This window comes from Dendropsophus ebraccatus, chromosome 11 (assembly GCF_027789765.1).
Source record: "Dendropsophus ebraccatus isolate aDenEbr1 chromosome 11, aDenEbr1.pat, whole genome shotgun sequence".
NCBI lineage: Eukaryota > Metazoa > Chordata > Amphibia > Anura > Hylidae > Dendropsophus > Dendropsophus ebraccatus.
In genome coordinates, this window is record NC_091464.1 from 4,316,848 (window position 1) to 4,338,067 (window position 21,220).

The window sequence follows — 21,220 nt, forward strand, 5'->3', positions numbered from 1 at the left end:
TGGTGTCGGGGGTCACACGTAATCCTTCCCTCGCAGTGATAACACTAGCACATGTTTACACTACACTACAAAGGCCGCTGCAAATATTTAAAGGGGAACTAACAGCATGTTAGACAAATCTAATACTGTCCTGCCCCCAGAGCTGCGATCCAGCCCGCCTGATGCATTGTCATTAGAATAAGTGAGTTGTCTGGGGGCGGGGCACTGTGGGGGCAGGGCAATGCTCCTAACGGTGCTCCGGACCATGAATTATACTGCTAACAGCACAGGAACAGTGCCGAGGAGGAAGGTAACAAACACACCTTCATGCTCCGCACCCCATGCACTACAGGGGGCTAGCAGCAGGCAACATTTGTCCAATCAGCTGATAGTTCCCCTTTAAAAGATTAAATAGTTGTTTTCCTTTTGGAAGCCGATATATAATGTACATTGACCGTGTCGACTGTTTTTGACCTACCGCAATATCTACAACAATCGAACCCAACCCGGCTCAGAAAAAAGTGAATATTTAAAGGGATCCACTGTCTCCATTACAAAGGACCTCCGCTCCTAGAAAACCCCTCACATCTAAAACCTGTATGTAATAACTGTTGGCCCAGGTAGATTAGCGGATGTCCATGAGAGGCATCTAAATGCTGATGGCTGAAGAAGTCGGGTGCAGCCCTAAGCGTCTGTTCACACTGAGGAACAGGGGAGGAATTAAAGAAGAAAGTTTTCTGCTTGAAATTTCCTTCTCTTCAGCTCTCGTGGAATAAGCGCAGAATTCGAGCAGAAGGCCCAATGACGTCTAAGGGAATCCGCTCAAAGAATTGACATGGCAGAAAGCGGATCGGCAGGGGAACATTCTGCACGTGAACTCCACCGTGTGAACAACAGAGCGGAGATCCCATTGAACACAATGGAACATTGCTATGAACATGTTTTACAGGCCGAATTTCAAGCGAAATACGCACGCCGATTCCTCAGTGTGAACGTACCCTAAGGAGGAACATGGATACAGCCATAGACCCAAAGCTTTATATCCACCAAGACTCCATCCAACTTCTTCAGCCACCAGTATTCAAATGCCAAATGATCGGACTCGGCATGCTCATCTCTGAAAGTAACTAGTGTTCTAGATATAGGTGGGAAGATGAAGCCGACCATCATCTTCAGGCGGACGTTGTAGTGTCGGTTATTGCAGCAGTTCTTCCCAGGATATGGGCTTAGAAAACACCTCTCTCTCCAGCCACAGGTCATAGTTCATCTGAAAATCCTCAGGCAGCTCCACATGCTGCCCGAGCACACTCTGCAGACAGTTGTCTACCGGAAGGAATTCAGGGTTTCTATGAGTCCTATCGTAGCGACGAGAGTTGAAGCGCTCAATGTTGGCTCTGAGCGCACACTCCTCCGCTTGGAAATCCCAGGGCCGAGCATCAAGATCTATGTGAAACAGGTAAGAAACAAACATGGGATTTACACAGTCATTCACATACTAAGTCAATCCAGTTCTTAAAGGGTAAATGTCACTTACATTTTTTTTTAGCAGAAAACCAAAAGTTATTGAAACTCTGTAGTAGGTTTTAATAGGCAAAAAAGCCTTTTTCTGTACTCAAAAACCTGTTTCCGAGCCCCCGTCGTGGTCTTCATTACAGAGAAGGAAAGTGAAGGCGGGTTCTGCCTGCCAGGAGATGAGTGAGCAGGCAGAGCAGAGAAGCAGCTGTACAGTTTGGAGACTGTATGAGCACATAAAACACTGGAGTCACAGGTCAGAGAGGTCAGTGCTTATCTGGGAGCTTGGTGAGATAAGATTGCAGGATGATGTGCTGTGCAGGGCTGCCTTTTCTCCTCTCTGTGCTCACTCATCCCCCTCAGCAGCTCCCCCCTCCATAGACCATAATGGACACAGAAATCCTGCTTCTTCTAAAGTGAGGGGGGAGCTAGGAAAACAGCTTTGTTAGTACACAAGGAAACTCTTTTGCTTAATAAAACCTAGTACAGAGTTTCTTATAATTGTTTGTCCTATTGATACTTATTGATTTCTGATAAGTGACATTTTCATGACGGTTACACTTTAAGCTTCATACCGTTCCCATATGCCCAGTCGTCATTCAGACGGTGTCGGACTTTCTGATAGATGGCCGACATGGTTTTCATGTTGCTTTTCCTCCACTGACGTCCTAAGTACTTGGTTTGAACCTTCAGCAGCTTGAGTACGTACAGCTGCATCATCGCCTGCTTGACTTTCAGAGCTCTTTTTAGGATGGGGGCAGACTTGAAAACCACAAGCATCTATAGAAGAGAGAAATGATGAACAATGGTGACAATGCTGAGGCTCCCGAGACCGGCTGACCACTGTGCAAGTAATAATAATAATAAAGGTATACATTACCTCTCCTCGCTCCCTGGCCTCCTGCCCTCTGCTCGCTTCCCGGAGAGGTCGCTGTAGTTACAGAGCAGGTCTCTCAGCCAATCACTGACCATGGGGGTCTTGTCCCAGCCAGTGATTGGCTGAGCAGCCTGACTGTTGAGAGACCTGCTCTGTAACTGCAGCGGCCGCTCCGGGAAGCGAGCAGAGGGCAGGAGGCCAGGGAGCAGGGAGAGGTAATGTATACAGTTTAAGGGCAAGGGCTGCACGGACATCGCTAACTACATATACACAGCCCCTGGTAAACTATTATTGAGCCGTGTATGTAGCAGATCAGCGCTCAATTACAGGAGGCATTGGCTGGCTAATATGACCCTAAGTGTGAGGTGTGATCTTATATCTATGTATAACTACATCAGGGGGCATGTATGTAACCATGTATAACTACATCAGGGGGCATGTATGTAACCATGTATAACTACATCAGGGGGCATGTATGTAACCATGTATAACTACATCAGGGGGCATGTATGTAACCATGTATAACTACATCAGGGGGCATGTATGTAACCATGTATAACTACATCAGGGGGCATGTATGTAACCATGTATAACTACATCAGGGGGCATGTATGTAACCATGTATAACTACATCAGGGGGCATGTATGTAACCATGTATAACTACATCAGGGGGCATGTATGTAACTATGTATAACTACATCAGGGGGCATGTATGTAACCATGTATAACTACATCAGGGGGCATGTATGTAACCATGTATAACTACATCAGGGGGCATGTATGTAACCATGTATAACTACATCAGGGGGCATGTATGTAACCATGTATAACTACATCAGGGGGCATGTATGTAACCATGTATAACTACATCAGGGGGCCGTGCAATGATCCCTCCCTGGATCCAGGACTTTATCGGTAACACAAGAGGAGCAGTGGGAGGGGGACCCATAGGAGATGGCGGCGGTCTGCTGCCACCACTACTATTACATGCACGGGCAGTGGGTGAGTGAGTAAGAGCGGGGGAGGCCCATGAGGAGCAGTGGGAGGGGGGCCCATAGGAGATGGCGGCGGCCTGCTGTCACCGCTACTATTACAAGGCAGCAGACCGTCATTATAGGAATCTGTATTTTGGTTCCTGTTGTAAACCAGCGATCAGCCGACATTGTGCATGGGGGCTGATCGTTCTTCTATAACATGAAGCGATTATCAGCCGAAATAGTCGGTAATCGGCCAATAATGACTTTGTGTAATAGGACCCTTACATGTGTAGCTGCTGCAGGGGAAAGCTGTACTGTATATCATGAAAGAGACCCCAAGTCCCCTTCTACTAACCATGGTCCGGGAGTGCTTCCACTTGGTCAGCTTGTTTAGGATGCGCAAAAGATTTATGCAGGAAAACAAGTTTCGCCAACAAAATCGATTGTTATCTCCGGCTTCCTGTAAGGACATTACAAGATCAGCAACTAAACAATCATATATTGGCTACACACAGAGCCGAAACGTTGCATTGGTGTGATTAAAGTGGATACTTTTGGGAGTGCGTTCTCCTTCATCTTCTTGGACACCTCATACGAACCTGGGTCCGCTTTGGTGAGACTTGCACCCACACACTGACCAGACTTACCAGACTCTCGGCTGTGAGCTCCGGCAGCTCATGGACCACACAGTACGGATAGTCGAGAACTGAAATACTATAGAATGAAGCATATATAAATGTAGGTAATAATACAGCCCTCTCTGCCACAATACACGGCCCCCTCCCGCCTCCATTACCTGTTTTTGGCCGTGATGTATGACATAATATTCTGGTTAAAAAACTTCAGTATTAAAGGAATGCAGTTGGCAAAGACCAGGTGCTGCGCCATGTACTCCATCTGCGGAAAGGCAACATCACACAATGCTATATACACAATACTATATGCTATATATACACACACTATTTCTACACAATACTATATGCTATATATACACAATACTATATGCTATATATACACACAATACTATAGGCTATATATACACAATACTATATGCTATATATACACACTTTCTACACAATACTATAGGCTATATATACACACTATTTCTACACAATACTATAGGCTATATACACACTATTTATACACAATACTATATGCTATATATACACACTATTTCTACACAATACTATATGCTATATATACACACTATTTCTACACAATACTATATGCTATATACACACACTATACACAATACTATATGCTATACATACACACTCTACACAATACTATATGCTATATATACACAATACTATATGCTATATATACACACTATTTCTACACAATACTATAGGCTATATACACACACTATTTCTACACAATACTATATGCTATATATACACACACTATTTCTACACAATACTATATGCTATATATACACACACTATTTCTACACAATACTATATGCTATATATACACAATACTATATGCTATATATACACACTTTCTACACAATACTATAGGCTATATACACACACTATTTCTACACAATACTATATGCTATATATACACACACTATTTCTACACAATACTATATGCTATATATACACAATACTATATGCTATATATACACACTATTTCTACACAATACTATAGGCTATATATACACACTATTTATACACAATACTATATGCTATATATACACACTATTTCTACACAATACTATATGCTATATATACACACACTATTTCTACACAATACTATATGCTATATATACACACACTATTTCTACACAATACTATATGCTATATATACACAATACTATATGCTATATATACACACTTTCTACACAATACTATAGGCTATATACACACACTATTTCTACACAATACTATATGCTATATATACACACACTATTTCTACACAATACTATATGCTATATATACACAATACTATATGCTATATATACACACTATTTCTACACAATACTATAGGCTATATATACACACTATTTATACACAATACTATATGCTATATATACACACTATTTCTACACAATACTATATGCTATATATACACACTTTCTACACAATACTATATGCTATATATACACACACTATTTCTACACAATACTATATGCTATATATACACAATACTATATGCTATATATACACACTTTCTACACAATACTATAGGCTATATATACACAATACTATATGCTATATATACACACTTTCTACACAATACTATAGGCTATATACACACTATCTACACAATACTATAGGCTATATACACACTATTTATACACAATACTATATGCTATATATACACACTATTTCTACACAATACTATAGGCTATATACACACTATTTATACACAATACTATATGCTATATATACACACTTTCTACACAATACTATAGGCTATATACACACTATTTATACACAATACTATATGCTATATATACACACTATTTCTACACAATACTAAATGCTATATACACACTATTTCTACACAATACTATATGCTATATATATACACACTATTTATACACAATACTATATGCTATATATACACACTATTTATACACAATACTATATGCTATATATACACACTATTTCTACACAATACTATATGCTATATATACACACTATTTCTACACAATACTATATGCTATATATACACACTATTTCTACACAATACTATATGCTATATATACACACTATTTATACACAATACTATAGGCTATATACACACTATTTATACACAATACTATATGCTATATATACACACTATTTCTACACAATACTATATGCTATATATACACACTATTTCTACACAATACTATATGCTATATATACACACTATTTCTACACAATACTATATGCTATATATACACACTATTTCTACACAATACTATATGCTATATATACACACACTATTTCTACACAATACTATAGGCTATATATACACAATACTATATGCTATATATATACACACTATTTCTACACAATACTATATGCTATATATACACACTATTTATACACAATACTATATGCTATATATACACAATACTATATGCTATATATACACACTATTTCTACACAATACTATATGCTATATATACACACACTATTTCTACACAATACTATATGCTATATATACACAATACTATATGCTATATATACACACTTTCTACACAATACTATAGGCTATATATACACACTATTTCTACACAATACTATAGGCTATATACACACTATTTATACACAATACTATATGCTATATATACACACTATTTCTACACAATACTATATGCTATATATATACACACTATTTATACACAATACTATATGCTATATATACACACTATTTATACACAATACTATATGCTATATATACACACTATTTCTACACAATACTATATGCTATATATACACACTATTTCTACACAATACTATATGCTATATATACACACTATTTCTACACAATACTATAGGCTATATATACACACTATTTCTACACAATACTATATGCTATATATACACACTATTTCTACACAATACTAAATGCTATATACACACTATTTCTACACAATACTATATGCTATATATACACACTATTATATGCTATATATACACAATACTATATGCTATATATACACTATTTCTACACAATACTATATGCTATATATACACAATACTATATGCTATATATACACACTTTCTACACAATACTATAGGCTATATATACACACTTTCTACACAATACTATAGGCTATATATATACACACTATTTATACACAATACTATATGCTATATATATACACACTATTTATACACAATACTATATGCTATATACACACACTATTTCTACACAATACTATATGCTATATACACACACTATTTATACACAATACTATATGCTATACATACACACTCTACACAATACTATATGCTATATATACACAATACTATATGCTATATATACACACTATTTCTACACAATACTAAATGCTATATACACACCATTTCTACACAATACCATATGCTATATATACACACTATTTCTACACAATACTAAATGCTATATACACACTATTTATACACAATACTATATGCTATATACACACTATTTATACACAATACCATATGCTATATATACACACTATTATATGCTATATATACACAATACTATATGCTATATATTATTATGCTGACAAGCATCATTAAGAAAACCTGGCTGAACTGTGAGAGTATAACCAGGCCAAGCAGGTCCGAGGACCCTGTGCTCCATATCATTAGGACTACTGCGCATTGCTGTGTAGTCACCTGGGCGAGCCATGGAGTCCTGTTGCTTTAGAGGGAAGTAAAATATCATTACAGGCTGTGCCTCCCGCTCCTGGACCGACAGGCGCCCCGCTTAGCCAGTCAGTGACAGGACACCGATTGGCTGAGCAGGTTAAATCCCATCAGTCTGTGACGTGGAACCCTGGTCATGCCGTACCCAGAACCAGGGAGAAGATGGGTGGGGTACTGGAACTCAGTACCCCAAACTTCTCCACCAGACTTCACCTTTAAGCTAGACAACTTAGCACATGGTAGAAACAACCATACACGCCTCTTTCTTCCCCCACAATCAGCCATAAGATTACAACCACCTGCCTAATACTAAGCGGTCCTCGGGTCACTGACCAATCAGAGCCTGGACGGCAGACGACGTGTGATGGTGTCCTGTGGGGTCTGTATTTTATGCCGGGTCATCTCTAGAAGTCTCACTCGTAATAACCCCGCAGTGTCCGGCCTATTTTGGCCTCAGTCACCCGGCTATTTTCTTCCTTTTCTCACTGCCGCCTCCAAGTGTCGCAGCGCCATCTTATATCTGTACATGGAGCCGTGTGAGGTCTGATTTCTTTCTTGTTTAAAGAGTCACTGTCATTACAAAACATTTCATAGAGCCGTATCATAGCGACATATCGTAGCGATCAGGAGAATGAGCTGGGAGAGGACCGTGCTGCAGCGCCTCCTCTGGTAGGAAAAAAAAGGGAGACTTATAATGGCTATGGAGCTCGACTCTTTTCTAACTTCTCCCAGCTCGTTCTCATGATCAGTAGATTGGACTGATCTAAACTTTTGACTCATGCCTCCACGACATCTCCACGACATGCCTCCACGAGGTCTCCACGACATGCCTCTACGACATGCCTCCACGAGGTCTCCACGACATGCCTCCACGAGGTCTCCACGACATGCCTCCACGAGGTCTCCACGACATGCCTCCACGAGGTCTCCACGACATGCCTCCACGAGGCCTCTACGACATGCCTCCACGAGGTCTCCACGACATGCCTCCACGACATGCCTCCACGAGGTCTCCACGACATGCCTCCACGAGGTCTCCACGACATGCCTCCACGAGGTCTCCACGACATGCCTCCACGAGGTCTCCACGACATGCCTCCACGAGGTCTCCACGACATGCCTCCACGAGGTCTCCACGACATGCCTCCACGACATGCCTCCACGAGGTCTCCACGACATGCCTCCACGAGGTCTCCACGACATGCCTCCACGAGGCCTCTACGACATGCCTCCACGAGGTCTCCACGACATGCCTTCACGAGGTCTCCACGACATGCCTCCACGAGGTCTCCACGACATGCCTCCACGAGGTCTCCACGACATGCCTCCACGAGGTCTCCACGACATGCCTCCACGAGGTCTCCACGACATGCCTCCACGAGGTCTCCACGACATGCCTCCACGAGGCCTCTACGACATGCCTCCACGAGGTCTCCACGACATGCCTCCACGAGGTCTCCACGACATGCCTCCACGAGGTCTCCACGACATGCCTCCACGAGGCCTCTACGACATGCCTCCACGAGGTCTCCACGACATGCCTCCACGAGGTCTCCACGACATGCCTCCACGAGGTCTCCACGAGGTCTCCCCGACATGCCTCCACGAGGTCTCCACGACATGCCTCCACGAGGTCTCCACGACATGCCTCCACGAGGTCTCCCCGACATGCCTCCACGAGGTCTCCCCGACATGCCTCCACGAGGTCTCCCCGACATGCCTCCACGACATGCCTCCACGACATGCCTCCACGACATGCCTCCACGACATGCCTCCACGACATGCCTCCAGATGGCTACATGTGCAAAAATAAGTCAACGGTCTGACACTAGGAGGGCGGCAATGAAAAAAGTAAGATAACAGCCGGGTGACGGAGAGCCAAAATAGGCCAGACACTACGGGGTTATTAACAGTGCAATCCTCTCACTATCAGTACAGGTGTAAACACTCAGACCTGGACTGATCAAAACCTTTGACAGGTCTCTATGACACAGGTCTCTATGACAAGTAACTATGAGGGGTCCCTATGATGTCCCTATGACAGGTCTCTATGACAAGTAACTATGAGGGGTCCCTATGACAGGTCTCTATGACAAGTAACTATGAGGGGTCCCTATGATGTCCCTATGACAGGTCTCTATAATAGGTCCCTATGACATGTGAAAAGTTTTCTGTTAGGACAATAACACTAACTTTTTTTTTTCTCCATTTAGGGATTTATGAAACTTATTGATTAAGGGCGCCATCACATATCCCGGATCCGCAGCGGATTTCACCCTGCGAGTTTGCAGCGAAATCCGCTGTGAATCCTGGTAGTGTGAAGCTGAATGGGATTACATACCCACAGCAGAATTGTCATCAACCCCCTTAAGCCCCCTGCAGCATACATAACCTGGCTCCCGGCAGTCCCCATCAGCCAATCAGGGCACGGCATTGATACGCTGCGGATCCGGTATGGGTGAAGGCACACTAACATTTATTAACCCTTTATTGGATAGTGAAAAGAAGCTCCTATTTTTCTTAAATGAATCCTGGTATAGTTTTGTAGCTCGGGTCGGCATGCTTTATCTTTGTTATTGTTGTATGGGGAATAAATGACATTTTATATGTTGGGGGGGTAGTCTGGGGAGGATTTATTTTATTATGTTTTATTGCACTTTTTTTCACTTTCACCTGTATAATTCACTGGTGATCCTCCGATCTCTGATACAATACAGTCTATTACCACTGTAGGGCAGCGGATGTGTCAGCATTATGCTGACCGGCAATCTACACAGCCATTGATCAGAAGACCCCCAGGACTGGTGTGGAAACGGATCAGACGCCAGACCTCAGCACTGGACTACCCATCGGTAAGTGGCAGAAGTGCAGGATGTTACTGTACAATTCCTATGGTCCAAATCTCTGATTTATTATCAGGGAGAAGGTACCAGGGATGGGCGCCCCCTGTCTGCTTACTGCTGATGTAGGTACAGGGGGGCACAGCGGAGCGGAGACTGACTGTGCTGGGGGTGGGGATCACAGTCCCCGTATCATGGGTGAGACATTACCCTCACAATACATTCATCATATCTAGAAGACAAATCTCCCTGAAAACAAACCTGATAGACGTGGTTGAGCTTGAAGTGTTTGAGTAACAGCAGTAACACAGCAGAAATGGCCTTCACTATGATTTCCTTGTGTCGATTCACATCTACTCCGAGTTTCATGCTCTGCAGAACGGTGGTCCTATAGGAGACAATGGTGGAGACTTCTAATAGATGTGTAATGTATAATATGTACCTCCATATACCTACAGAGAAGGAATACAGCACGTCTGCAATATAGGTACAGGCCGCTCCTGCTCCTGACTATAGGCACAGGCTCCTCCTGACTATAGGCACAGGCCGCTCCTGACTATAGGCACAGGCTCCTCCTGACTATAGGCACAGGCCGCTCCTGACTATAGGCACAGGCCGCTCCTGCTCCTGACTATAGGCACAGGCCGCTCCTGCTCCTGACTATAGGCACAGGCCGCTCCTGCTCCCGACTATAGGCACAGGCCGCTCCTGCTCCCGACTATAGGCACAGGCCGCTCCTGCTCCTGACTATAGGCACAGGCCGCTCCTGACTATAGGCACAGGCCCCTCCTGACTATAGGCACAGGCCGCTCCTGACTATAGGCACAGGCCGCTCCTGACTATAGGCACAGGCCGCTCCTGACTATAGGCACAGGCCGCTCCTGACTATAGGCACAGGCCGCTCCTGACTATAGGCACAGGCCGCTCCTGACTATAGGCACAGGCTCCTCCTGACTATAGGCACAGGCCGCTCCTGACTATAGGCACAGGCCCCTCCTGACTATAGGCACAGGCCCCTCCTGACTATAGGCACAGGCTCCTCCTGACTATAGGCACAGGCTCCTCCTGACTATAGGCACAGGCTCCTCCTGACTATAGGCACAGGCTCCTCCTGACTATAGGCACAGGCCGCTCCTGACTATAGGCACAGGCCGCTCCTGACTATAGGCACAGGCCGCTCCTGACTATAGGCACAGGCCGCTCCTGACTATAGGCACAGGCTGCTCCTGCTCCTGACTATAGGCACAGGCCGCTCCTGCTCCTGACTATAGGCACAGGCCGCTCCCGCTCCCGACTATAGGCACAGGCCGCTCCCGCTCCCGACTATAGGCACAGGCCGCTCCTGCTCCTGACTATAGGCACAGGCCCCTCCTGACTATAGGCACAGGCTCCTCCTGACTATAGGCACAGACTCCTCCTGACTATAGGCACAGGCCGCTCCTGACTATAGGCACAGGCCGCTCCTGACTATAGGCACAGGCTCCTCCTGACTATAGGCACAGGCCGCTCCTGACTATAGGCACAGGCTGCTCCTGCTCCTGACTATAGGCACAGGCCGCTCCTGCTCCTGACTATAGGCACAGGCCGCTCCTGCTCCTGACTATAGGCACAGGCCGCTCCTGCTCCTGACTATAGGCACAGGCCGCTCCTGCTCCTGACTATAGGCACAGGCCCCTCCTGACTATAGGCACAGGCTCCTCCTGACTATAGGCACAGGCTCCTCCTGACTATAGGCACAGGCTCCTCCTGACTATAGGCACAGGCCGCTCCTGCTCCTGACTATAGGCACAGGCCCCTCCTGACTATAGGCACAGGCCCCTCCTGACTATAGGCACAGGCTCCTCCTGACTATAGGCACAGACTCCTCCTGACTATAGGCACAGGCCGCTCCTGACTATAGGCACAGGCCGCTCCTGACTATAGGCACAGGCTCCTCCTGACTATAGGCACAGGCCGCTCCTGACTATAGGCACAGGCTGCTCCTGCTCCTGACTATAGGCACAGGCCGCTCCTGCTCCTGACTATAGGCACAGGCCGCTCCTGCTCCTGACTATAGGCACAGGCCGCTCCTGCTCCTGACTATAGGCACAGGCCGCTCCTGCTCCTGACTATAGGCACAGGCCCCTCCTGACTATAGGCACAGGCTCCTCCTGACTATAGGCACAGGCTCCTCCTGACTATAGGCACAGGCTCCTCCTGACTATAGGCACAGGCCGCTCCTGACTATAGGCACAGGCCGCTCCTGACTATAGGCACAGGCCGCTCCTGACTATAGGCACAGGCTGCTCCTGCTCCTGACTATAGGCACAGGCCGCTCCTGACTATAGGCACAGGCCGCTCCTGCTCCTGACTATAGGCACAGGCCGCTCCTGCTCCTGACTATAGGCACAGGCTCCTCCTGACTATAGGCACAGGCCCCTCCTGACTATAGGCACAGGCTCCTCCTGACTATAGGCACAGGCTCCTCCTGACTATAGGCACAGGCCGCTCCTGACTATAGGCACAGGCCGCTCCTGACTATAGGCACAGGCCGCTCCTGACTATAGGCACAGGCCGCTCCCGCTCCCGACTATAGGCACAGGCCGCTCCCGACTATAGGCACAGGCCGCTCCCGCTCCCGACTATAGGCACAGGCCGCTCCCGCTCCTGACTATAGGCACAGGCCGCTCCTGACTATAGGCACAGGCCGCTCCTGACTATAGGCACAGGCCGCTCCTGACTATAGGCACAGGCCGCTCCTGACTATAGGCACAGGCCGCTCCCGACTATAGGCACAGGCCGCTCCCGCTCCCGACTATAGGCACAGGCCGCTCCCGCTCCTGACTATAGGCACAGGCCGCTCCTGACTATAGGCACAGGCCGCTCCCGCTCCCGACTATAGGCACAGGCCGCTCCCGCTCCCGACTATAGGCACAGGCCGCTCCCGCTCCTGACTATAGGCACAGGCCGCTCCTGACTATAGGCACAGACCGCTCCTGACTATAGGCACAGGCCGCTCCCGCTCCCGACTATAGGCACAGGCCGCTCCCGCTCCCGACTATAGGCACAGGCCGCTCCCGCTCCTGACTATAGGCACAGGCCGCTCCTGACTATAGGCACAGGCCGCTCCCGACTATAGGCACAGGCCGCTCCCGCTCCCGACTATAGGCACAGGCCGCTCCCGCTCCCGACTATAGGCACAGGCCGCTCCCGCTCCTGACTATAGGCACAGGCCGCTCCTGCTCCTGACTATATCCTCCCCCTGTCGCTTAGACTTTGGTTTCCAGAATGGTAACCAGCACAGGAGAATCATCTTACAGTCTATAGTGCTGACTGAAGTTTCGGATATTTGAGCCTAGCAAACGCTTTGTCTCCTGGCGGAGAGATCTGAGCGGCTCACGGCACAGTCTGCTGCCAGCTAGAAGCTACATCTACACTGCAATGTATTTAGAATTATGGTTATTGGTTTCTATACATACGGTAACAGTGTGCTGAGATTATATACATACATATATATATATATATACACACACACACACACATCTATACACCTATATACATACCAGCCATCCTCCACCCGCTCCCACACATCCCAGCAGCATCACTTACGGCATCTCCTCCGGAAGAACATCTGCCAGGATATTTATGGAATCGGTCTTGGCTTTGGACGTGGGGGCAGCAGCCAGCAGGATCTTTAGTAATGCGATCTAAGGGGATTACAACAGTAACATTTACTACTGATCAATCAGTGGCTATACTGTATACATCAATACGTGGTACCTTGGTTTAAGAGTAACTTGGTTTAAGAGCGTTTTGGTTTAAGAGCTCACAGGTTTTTTTTTCAGAATAGTGACTTGGTTTAAGAGCATTGCTTTGGTGTAAGAGCTCTCTGTACTGGGTGGGAGGGGGAGGGGGGAGGGGCATGGCCTGCATAGCGGGGTCTACAGCCCTGTACTCTGACCCAGGAAGTCTCCCTCACCTCATAGTCATAGCAGATCCACTTCAGGCTGGGGCTTACATCAGGGGACAGGACTGTGGGGGGTAATCTCTCCATAGCTGTAACTCCTCTCTCCCCGGACAGAGAGCGCTGCTATACTGTGCTCACCCTATACCCTGCTCATTCCTTTCTGCAGTCTCTGTCCGCCCTTGTGTTTCCCATTCTCTCCATTACTGGACAGTAACTTATAATATCACAGACTCAGCTGCTTCTGAATGTTTGTTTCATCTCCTCTACATGTTATTCAGAATAATAATCAGTATTTTTAGGGTGTGGAACCAATTTTCTGCATTTCTATGATTTCTTATGGGAAAATGTGCTTTGGTTTAAGAGTGGATTTGGATTACAAGCGCTGTCCCGGAACGAATTATGCTCGTAACCCAAGGCACCACTGTGTATGTATACAGGGATACAGCCCAAACACTTCACAGTCTGAGAGGGAGGCGGAGGAGGAAAGGAGGGGGACGCATAGGGGAGAAGGGGGGGGGGGGGGACGCGGAGGGGGAAAGGAGGGGAGAAGGGGGGGGACGCGTAGGGGGAAAGGAGGGGAGAAGGGGGGGACGCGTAGGGGGAAAGGAGGGGAGAAGGAGGGGGGAGAAGGAGGGGGGAAAGGAGGAGAAGGAGGGGGACGCATAGGGGGGAGAAGGAGGGGAGAAGGAGGGGGGAAAGGAGGAGAAGGAGGGGGACGCGTAGGGGGGAGAAGGAGGGGGGACGCGTAGGGGGGAGAAGGAGGGGGGACGTGTAGGGAGACGCATAGGAGGAAAGGAGGGGGAGACGCGTAGGGGGAAAGGAGGGGGGGACGCGTAGGGGGAAAGGAGGGGGGGGACGCGTAGGGGGAAAGGAGGGGGGGACGCGTAGGGGGAAAGGAGGGGGGGACGCGTAGGGGGAAAGGAGGGGGGACGCGTAGGGGGAAAGGAGGGGGGGACGCGTAGGGGGAAAGGAGGGGGAGAAGGAGGGGGAAAGGAGGGGGGGACGCGTAGGGGGAAAGGAGGGGGAGAAGGAGGGGGAAAGGAGGGGGGGACGCGTAGGGGGAAAGGAGGGGGAAAGGAGGGGGGGACGCGTAGGGGGAAAGGAGGGGGGAGAAGGAGGGGGGACGCGCAGGGGGAAAGGAGGGGAGAATGTTTAACTATCCTGCGCTTTGTGAGCAGTCAGAGTGATATCATTGCAGAGCACCGCCTACATATTCATGAGAAGGAAGAGGGTGGGCAGGTGGGTCAGTGCACCAAGTGCTGTAGTGTCACCCCCAGTGCACCAAACAGCTTGAAGGGTTACTGGGGGAAATAAATCATGAATCTAAGCAACTTTTTGATGCCAGTTTGAAAAGATTTTATTTCTGTTCAAAACTCTCCAGTACCTATCAGCTGCTGTATGTCCTGCAGGAAGTGGTGTATTCTCACCAGTCTGACACGGTGCTCTCTGTTGCCACTTCTGTCCATGCAGAGAAATACGAAGATAGGTGAGGAGGCCGGCACTCCGTGGCGTGATGTGGACTAAAATTTAACTTTTAATAGTTCATGTTAAAATCGAGGTGCTACAAAAAAGGACTGAGCTGTTACTAACATAACATTAATATATCATTTTAACTCACTTTTAACCCTTTTCCACTGACCATTGCGGATTTGGGCCACTCCATGGTCATTTTTTCTTTCAGTATATTCCACGCGCAGTGTGAACCGTGTCCTAAACACAATACCATACAGTTGATAGAAGTGTGGACAGGGCACTACAGGGTTAATTCTCCCAAGTCTTGTGCTAAAAATCACCATGTGACACAATCATGTATTACTACTGGTTATCAATGCTTTTTAACCTCTGTGTTATACAAGTTTTGTTAGGCTATGATTAAGCGCCTCTGCGTGAAACAGCTCAGTCCTTTTTGTAGCACCTTTAATTTACCATGAACTATTAAAAGTTACGTTTTAGTTGCTATAGGCCTTGGAGTGGCGGCCTCCTCACCTATCTGCGGATGTCTCTGCCTGCGCTGGAGGTCTGTGCACCCTCTACACATTGTCTCTGTTTCTTCCAGACAATTTGGGGTGAGCTGTATTTTTGTCTTTCTTTTTTATATATTTTTGCACCTCTGTCCATGTCAGGAACTGTGCAGAGCAGGAGAGGTTTTGTGTGGGGATTTGCTGCAGCTCTGTGTCAGGCTGGAGAGAATACACCCCTTCCTGCAGGACATACAGCAGCTGATAAGTACTGGAAGACTGGAGATTTTTCAATAGAAGTAAATTACAAATCTTTGGGGGAGATTTATGAAAGGGTGAAAATAACACCTGGTGTAAACTGCCCACAGCAACCAATCACAGCTCCTCTTATATTTTACCAGAGATGAAAGCTGCGCTGTGATTGGTCGCTGTGGGCAGTTTACACCAGGTGTATATTTACACCTTTCCATAAATCTCCCCCTATATCTTTCTGAAACCAGTTGATACATTTTTTGGTGAACAACCCCTTTAATTGGGGGTGAGGATAGAGGTGTGAGAACTCCCCCAGCATCCCCTGCTCTACGGACAGATGAGAGCAGGTCAGGTCCTTCAGCTTGCTCTGGCGGTGGGTTTGGCAGCTGAGGAGCCTTCCTCCCTCTCAGCGGTCATGTTATCTGTCAGTATTAGTTACAGTCCTGTGTTTCTGCTTGTCCTACACTCACTCTCTTGCAGTCCCTTTCTTCTGTATTGTTCCTTAGGCCTGTACTCACCTCCATTCCCCTTCAGGTGCCCCCTGCTTTATAACCAATAGTGCGTTTTCGCTCTTTAAAACGTCAGTAAGCAGTAATATTATATATATATATATACACATACATGCACAGCAAGGGCTGCACGTGCATAACTAACGATATATATACACACACATATACAGCAAGGGCTGCACATCCATCCTGCTACACATAGAGAAAGCACAGAGATGAGCGCGGATCAAGCATGCTCGACACGCTTAGATAGTGGTTAAAGGGGCCACTTTCTTCCAGAGACAGCGCCGCTCTTGTCTCCAGGTTGGGTGCAGGTTTTGCAGCTCAGTTCTATTCAAGTGAATGGAGCTTAATTTCAGACCGCACCTGAGTGGTGCTGTCTCTGGAAGGAAGCGGCCACATTTCCCTAATGCTGGAGAACCCCTTTAAGTCAAGTGGACCCATGGTGTTAGAGAGACTCTCCCAAGCCCCTGAAATGCAGGCTGGGATGTCTCCTCACTCCCCCTCCCATCACTATCCCTGTCTGACAGCCAGCTGGATGCTGAGCCCCCACTGTGAGTGTATGACAGGCGTCTGGTGTCTCCTTATACAGCAGCATCTATCAGTGGCAGCAGCCTGGAACATGGATCCCAGGAACCAGCATGAGGCACTCACCATGTACTGAGGTAAGCTGGGGAGAAGCCCCTGATACAGGATCTCTGCAGGTACCTGCTCCACCTCCTCTTCACCCTAATAACAAAGAAGAGACATTCACTGAATAAAAGCTTACCATCCTCTATTCCCTATATAGTGTAATACATGAGAGTATTCCAGAATACTGAGGAGGCGGCTGTGTCCCCCACTGACAGGCACAAGTAAGCTTACCATCCTCTATTCCCTATATAGTGTAATACATGAGAGTATTCCAGAATACTGAGGAGGCGGCTGTGTCCCCCACTGACAGACACAAGTAAGCTTACCATCCTCTATTCCCTATATAGTGTAATACATGAGAGTATTCCAGAAAACTGAGGAGGCGGCTGTGTCCCCCACTGACAGGCACAAGAAGGCTTACCATCCTATATAGTGTAATACATGAGAGTATTCCAGAATACTGAGGAGGCGGCTGTGTCCCCCACTGACAGGCACAAGTAAGCTTACCATTCTATATAGTGTAATATATAAGAGTATTCCAGAATACTGAGGAGGCGGCTGTGTCCCCCACTGACAGGCACAAGTAAGCTTACCATCCTCTATTCCCTATATAGTGTAATACATGAGAGTATTCCAGAATACTGAGGAGGCGGCTGTGTCCCCCACTGACAGGCACAAGTAAGCTTACCATTCTATATAGTGTAATATATAAGAGTATTCCAGAATACTGAGGAGGCGGCTGTGTCCCCCACTGACAGGCACAAGAAGGCTTACCATTCTATATAGTGTAATATATAAGAGTATTCCAGAATACTGAGGAGGCGGCTGTGTCCCCCACTGACAGGCACAAGTAAGCTTACCATCCTCTATTCCCTATATAGTGTAATACATGAGAGTATTCCAGAATACTGAGGAGGCGGCTGTGTCCCCCACTGACAGGCACAAGTAAGCTTACCATCCTATATAGTGTAATACATGAGAGTATTCCAGAATACTGAGGAGGCGGCTGTGTCCCCCACTGACAGGCACAAGTAAGCTTACCATCCTCTATTCCCTATATAGTGTAATACATGAGAGTATTCCAGAATACTGAGGATGCGGCTGTGTCCCCCACTGACAGGCACAAGAAGGCTTACCATTCTATATAGTGTAATATATAAGAGTATTCCAGAATACTGAGGAGGCGGCTGTGTCCCCCACTGACAGGCACAAGAAGGCTTACCATCCTATATAGTGTAATATATGAGAGTATTCCAGAATACTGAGGATGCGGCTGTGTCCCCTACTGACAGGCACAAGAAGGCTTACCATCCTATATAGTGTAATATATAAGAGTATTCCAGAATACTGAGGAGGCGGCTGTGTCCCCCACTGACAGGCACAAGAAGGCTTACCATCCTATATAGTGTAATATATGAGAGTATTCCAGAATACTGAGGATGCGGCTGTGTCCCCTACTGACAGGCACAAGAAGGCTTACCATCCTATATAGTGTAATATATAAGAGTATTACAGAATACTGAGGATGCGGCTGTGTCCCCCACTGACAGACACAAGAAGGCTTACCATCCTCTATTCCCTATATAGTGTAATACATGAGAGTATTCCAGAATACTGAGGATGCGGCTGTGTCCCCCACTGACAGGCACAAGTAAGCTTACCATCCTATATAGTGTAATATATGAGAGTATTACAGAATACTGAGGAGGTGGCTGTGTCCCCCACTGACAGGCACAAGTAAGCTTACCATCCTCTATTCCCTATTTTTTTTTTTTAAATCAGGTAATTTTTTTATTATTAAGATCCGTACAATACAGTATATGAGTAACACAGTCCTACAGAAGATTCTCAATGATACAGTGACAAGAGGTTACATGTAGGTAGCATTCAGGAAGGTACAGTTCCTAACTTTTTTCTATTTTATTCAGTAAACGGGAACCATTCATATGTAGTCAACAGCACATACCGGAGGCAGAAGAAAAGGAAGTTCCTCTACTAACAGTTTAATGGTCCCGTCGTAACATAAAAACCACAAAAAGAAGAATACCAGAAACTAAACCTCGTGCCATACCTCTCAGATCGCGTAATACCTCCTGCCGACTCCAAGTGCTTTATATCTAACTACATTTTCATCCAGTCAGGTTATCGGGATAGCTATAGTGTCCCCACCAACGCCTGCATAGGGCTTCTACAGAGTTGCAAGAGGGAGCGTGATGGTAGTCCCGGTGTATCCACCCACTTACCCCAAATTGCTTCAAATTTGCGAGGGCAACCCCGTTTTAGATATACCCCCCTTTCCAGGCGTATCACCACATTCATCTTATTTATATACTCTGTGATAGTGGGGGCCTGAGTTTGGATCCATTTGGCAGCTATCGTCTTCCTGGCCTGGTATAGTAGTCGCTGTACTCCCAACACCGTATAGTCATCCAGGTTAAGGTGATCTAATAGTCCCAGAATACATTGTTTGGGTTGCACAGCAATATCCAGCCCGAACACCTTTTTAATGAGAGCCAGCACCTCCCTCCAAAAGGACTCAAGTTCCCGGCATGACCAAAACATGTGGAGGACGTGGGCTTCATCCTCCCCACATCGTGGGCATCTAGAATCCGTTCTATATCCGATTTTTTTCAGCACCAGAGGGGTACGGTACACTCTGTGTATCAAGAGCAGCTGTGACATGCGCTGTGGTTCACAAAGAGAGAGCAGAGGCGTTAGCGAAAGTATCTCATTCCACTGCGCATCATCAAGAGGCCCCACCTCTGCCTCCCACTTATCCCTCGCTGCTAAGGGGACTCCCGCATGTCTAGCTGCCAGTAAGGTGTCATACCCCAGAGATATAGTGCCTCTCAGTGTACCCCTGTCTCCAATCTCTACCAACAAAGCATGCGTCCCAATAGTAAGTGGCGTGGCCGCATGCTGTGTCTGCAGAGCGTGACGCAGCTGCAAGTATTGATAAAACAGTGTTTGGAAGGAGATATTCCTCCTTCAACTTCTCAAAGGACTCCAATGCACCATCTTTCCATATCTGTGACAGGAAACGTATCCCCCTTCTAGCCCACGGGGTGAAGCCCTCCAGTTTAAATACCTCTGGAAGGGCTGGATTACGCCACAGAGGTGTAAAGATTGTATGACCGGGAATACCCAAAAGTGACTTAACTCTAGTCCACACTCTAGTCATGAGGAGTAATGTGGGGAGCACCTTATTGCGAAGTTTAGTACAATTTGCTTCAATTGCCGCTATGGGCGGTATATGTCCTGTAAGCCCAGATGTCAGTCGTCCCGCTATGCCCACATCGTCGGCCTGCCCCCACCCTTTAATATGCTGCAGCTGTGCTGCCAAAAAATAATAGAATGGGTCCGGAATGGCCAGTCCCC

The 21,220-nt window shown here is 46.6% G+C and overlaps 1 protein-coding gene across 1 annotated transcript in view; it reads right to left on the minus strand.

Annotated features, from left to right (window-relative positions):
• Positions 1-785: 785 nt before the first annotated feature.
• The window catches only part of STRIP1 (striatin interacting protein 1), a 65,131-nt gene continuing 44,696 nt past the window's right edge, over positions 786-21,220 (minus strand). The window contains exons 14-21 of the mRNA XM_069944710.1: positions 17,864-17,938; positions 14,133-14,230; positions 10,806-10,932; positions 4,143-4,243; positions 3,994-4,060; positions 3,702-3,806; positions 2,067-2,271; positions 786-1,422 (exon numbers count right to left, since the gene is read on the minus strand). Of these exons, the coding sequence (XP_069800811.1) occupies positions 1,175-1,422; positions 2,067-2,271; positions 3,702-3,806; positions 3,994-4,060; positions 4,143-4,243; positions 10,806-10,932; positions 14,133-14,230; positions 17,864-17,938 (1,026 nt within the window). The 3' untranslated portion in view covers positions 786-1,174. The remainder of the gene's footprint in view (positions 1,423-2,066; positions 2,272-3,701; positions 3,807-3,993; positions 4,061-4,142; positions 4,244-10,805; positions 10,933-14,132; positions 14,231-17,863; positions 17,939-21,220) is intronic.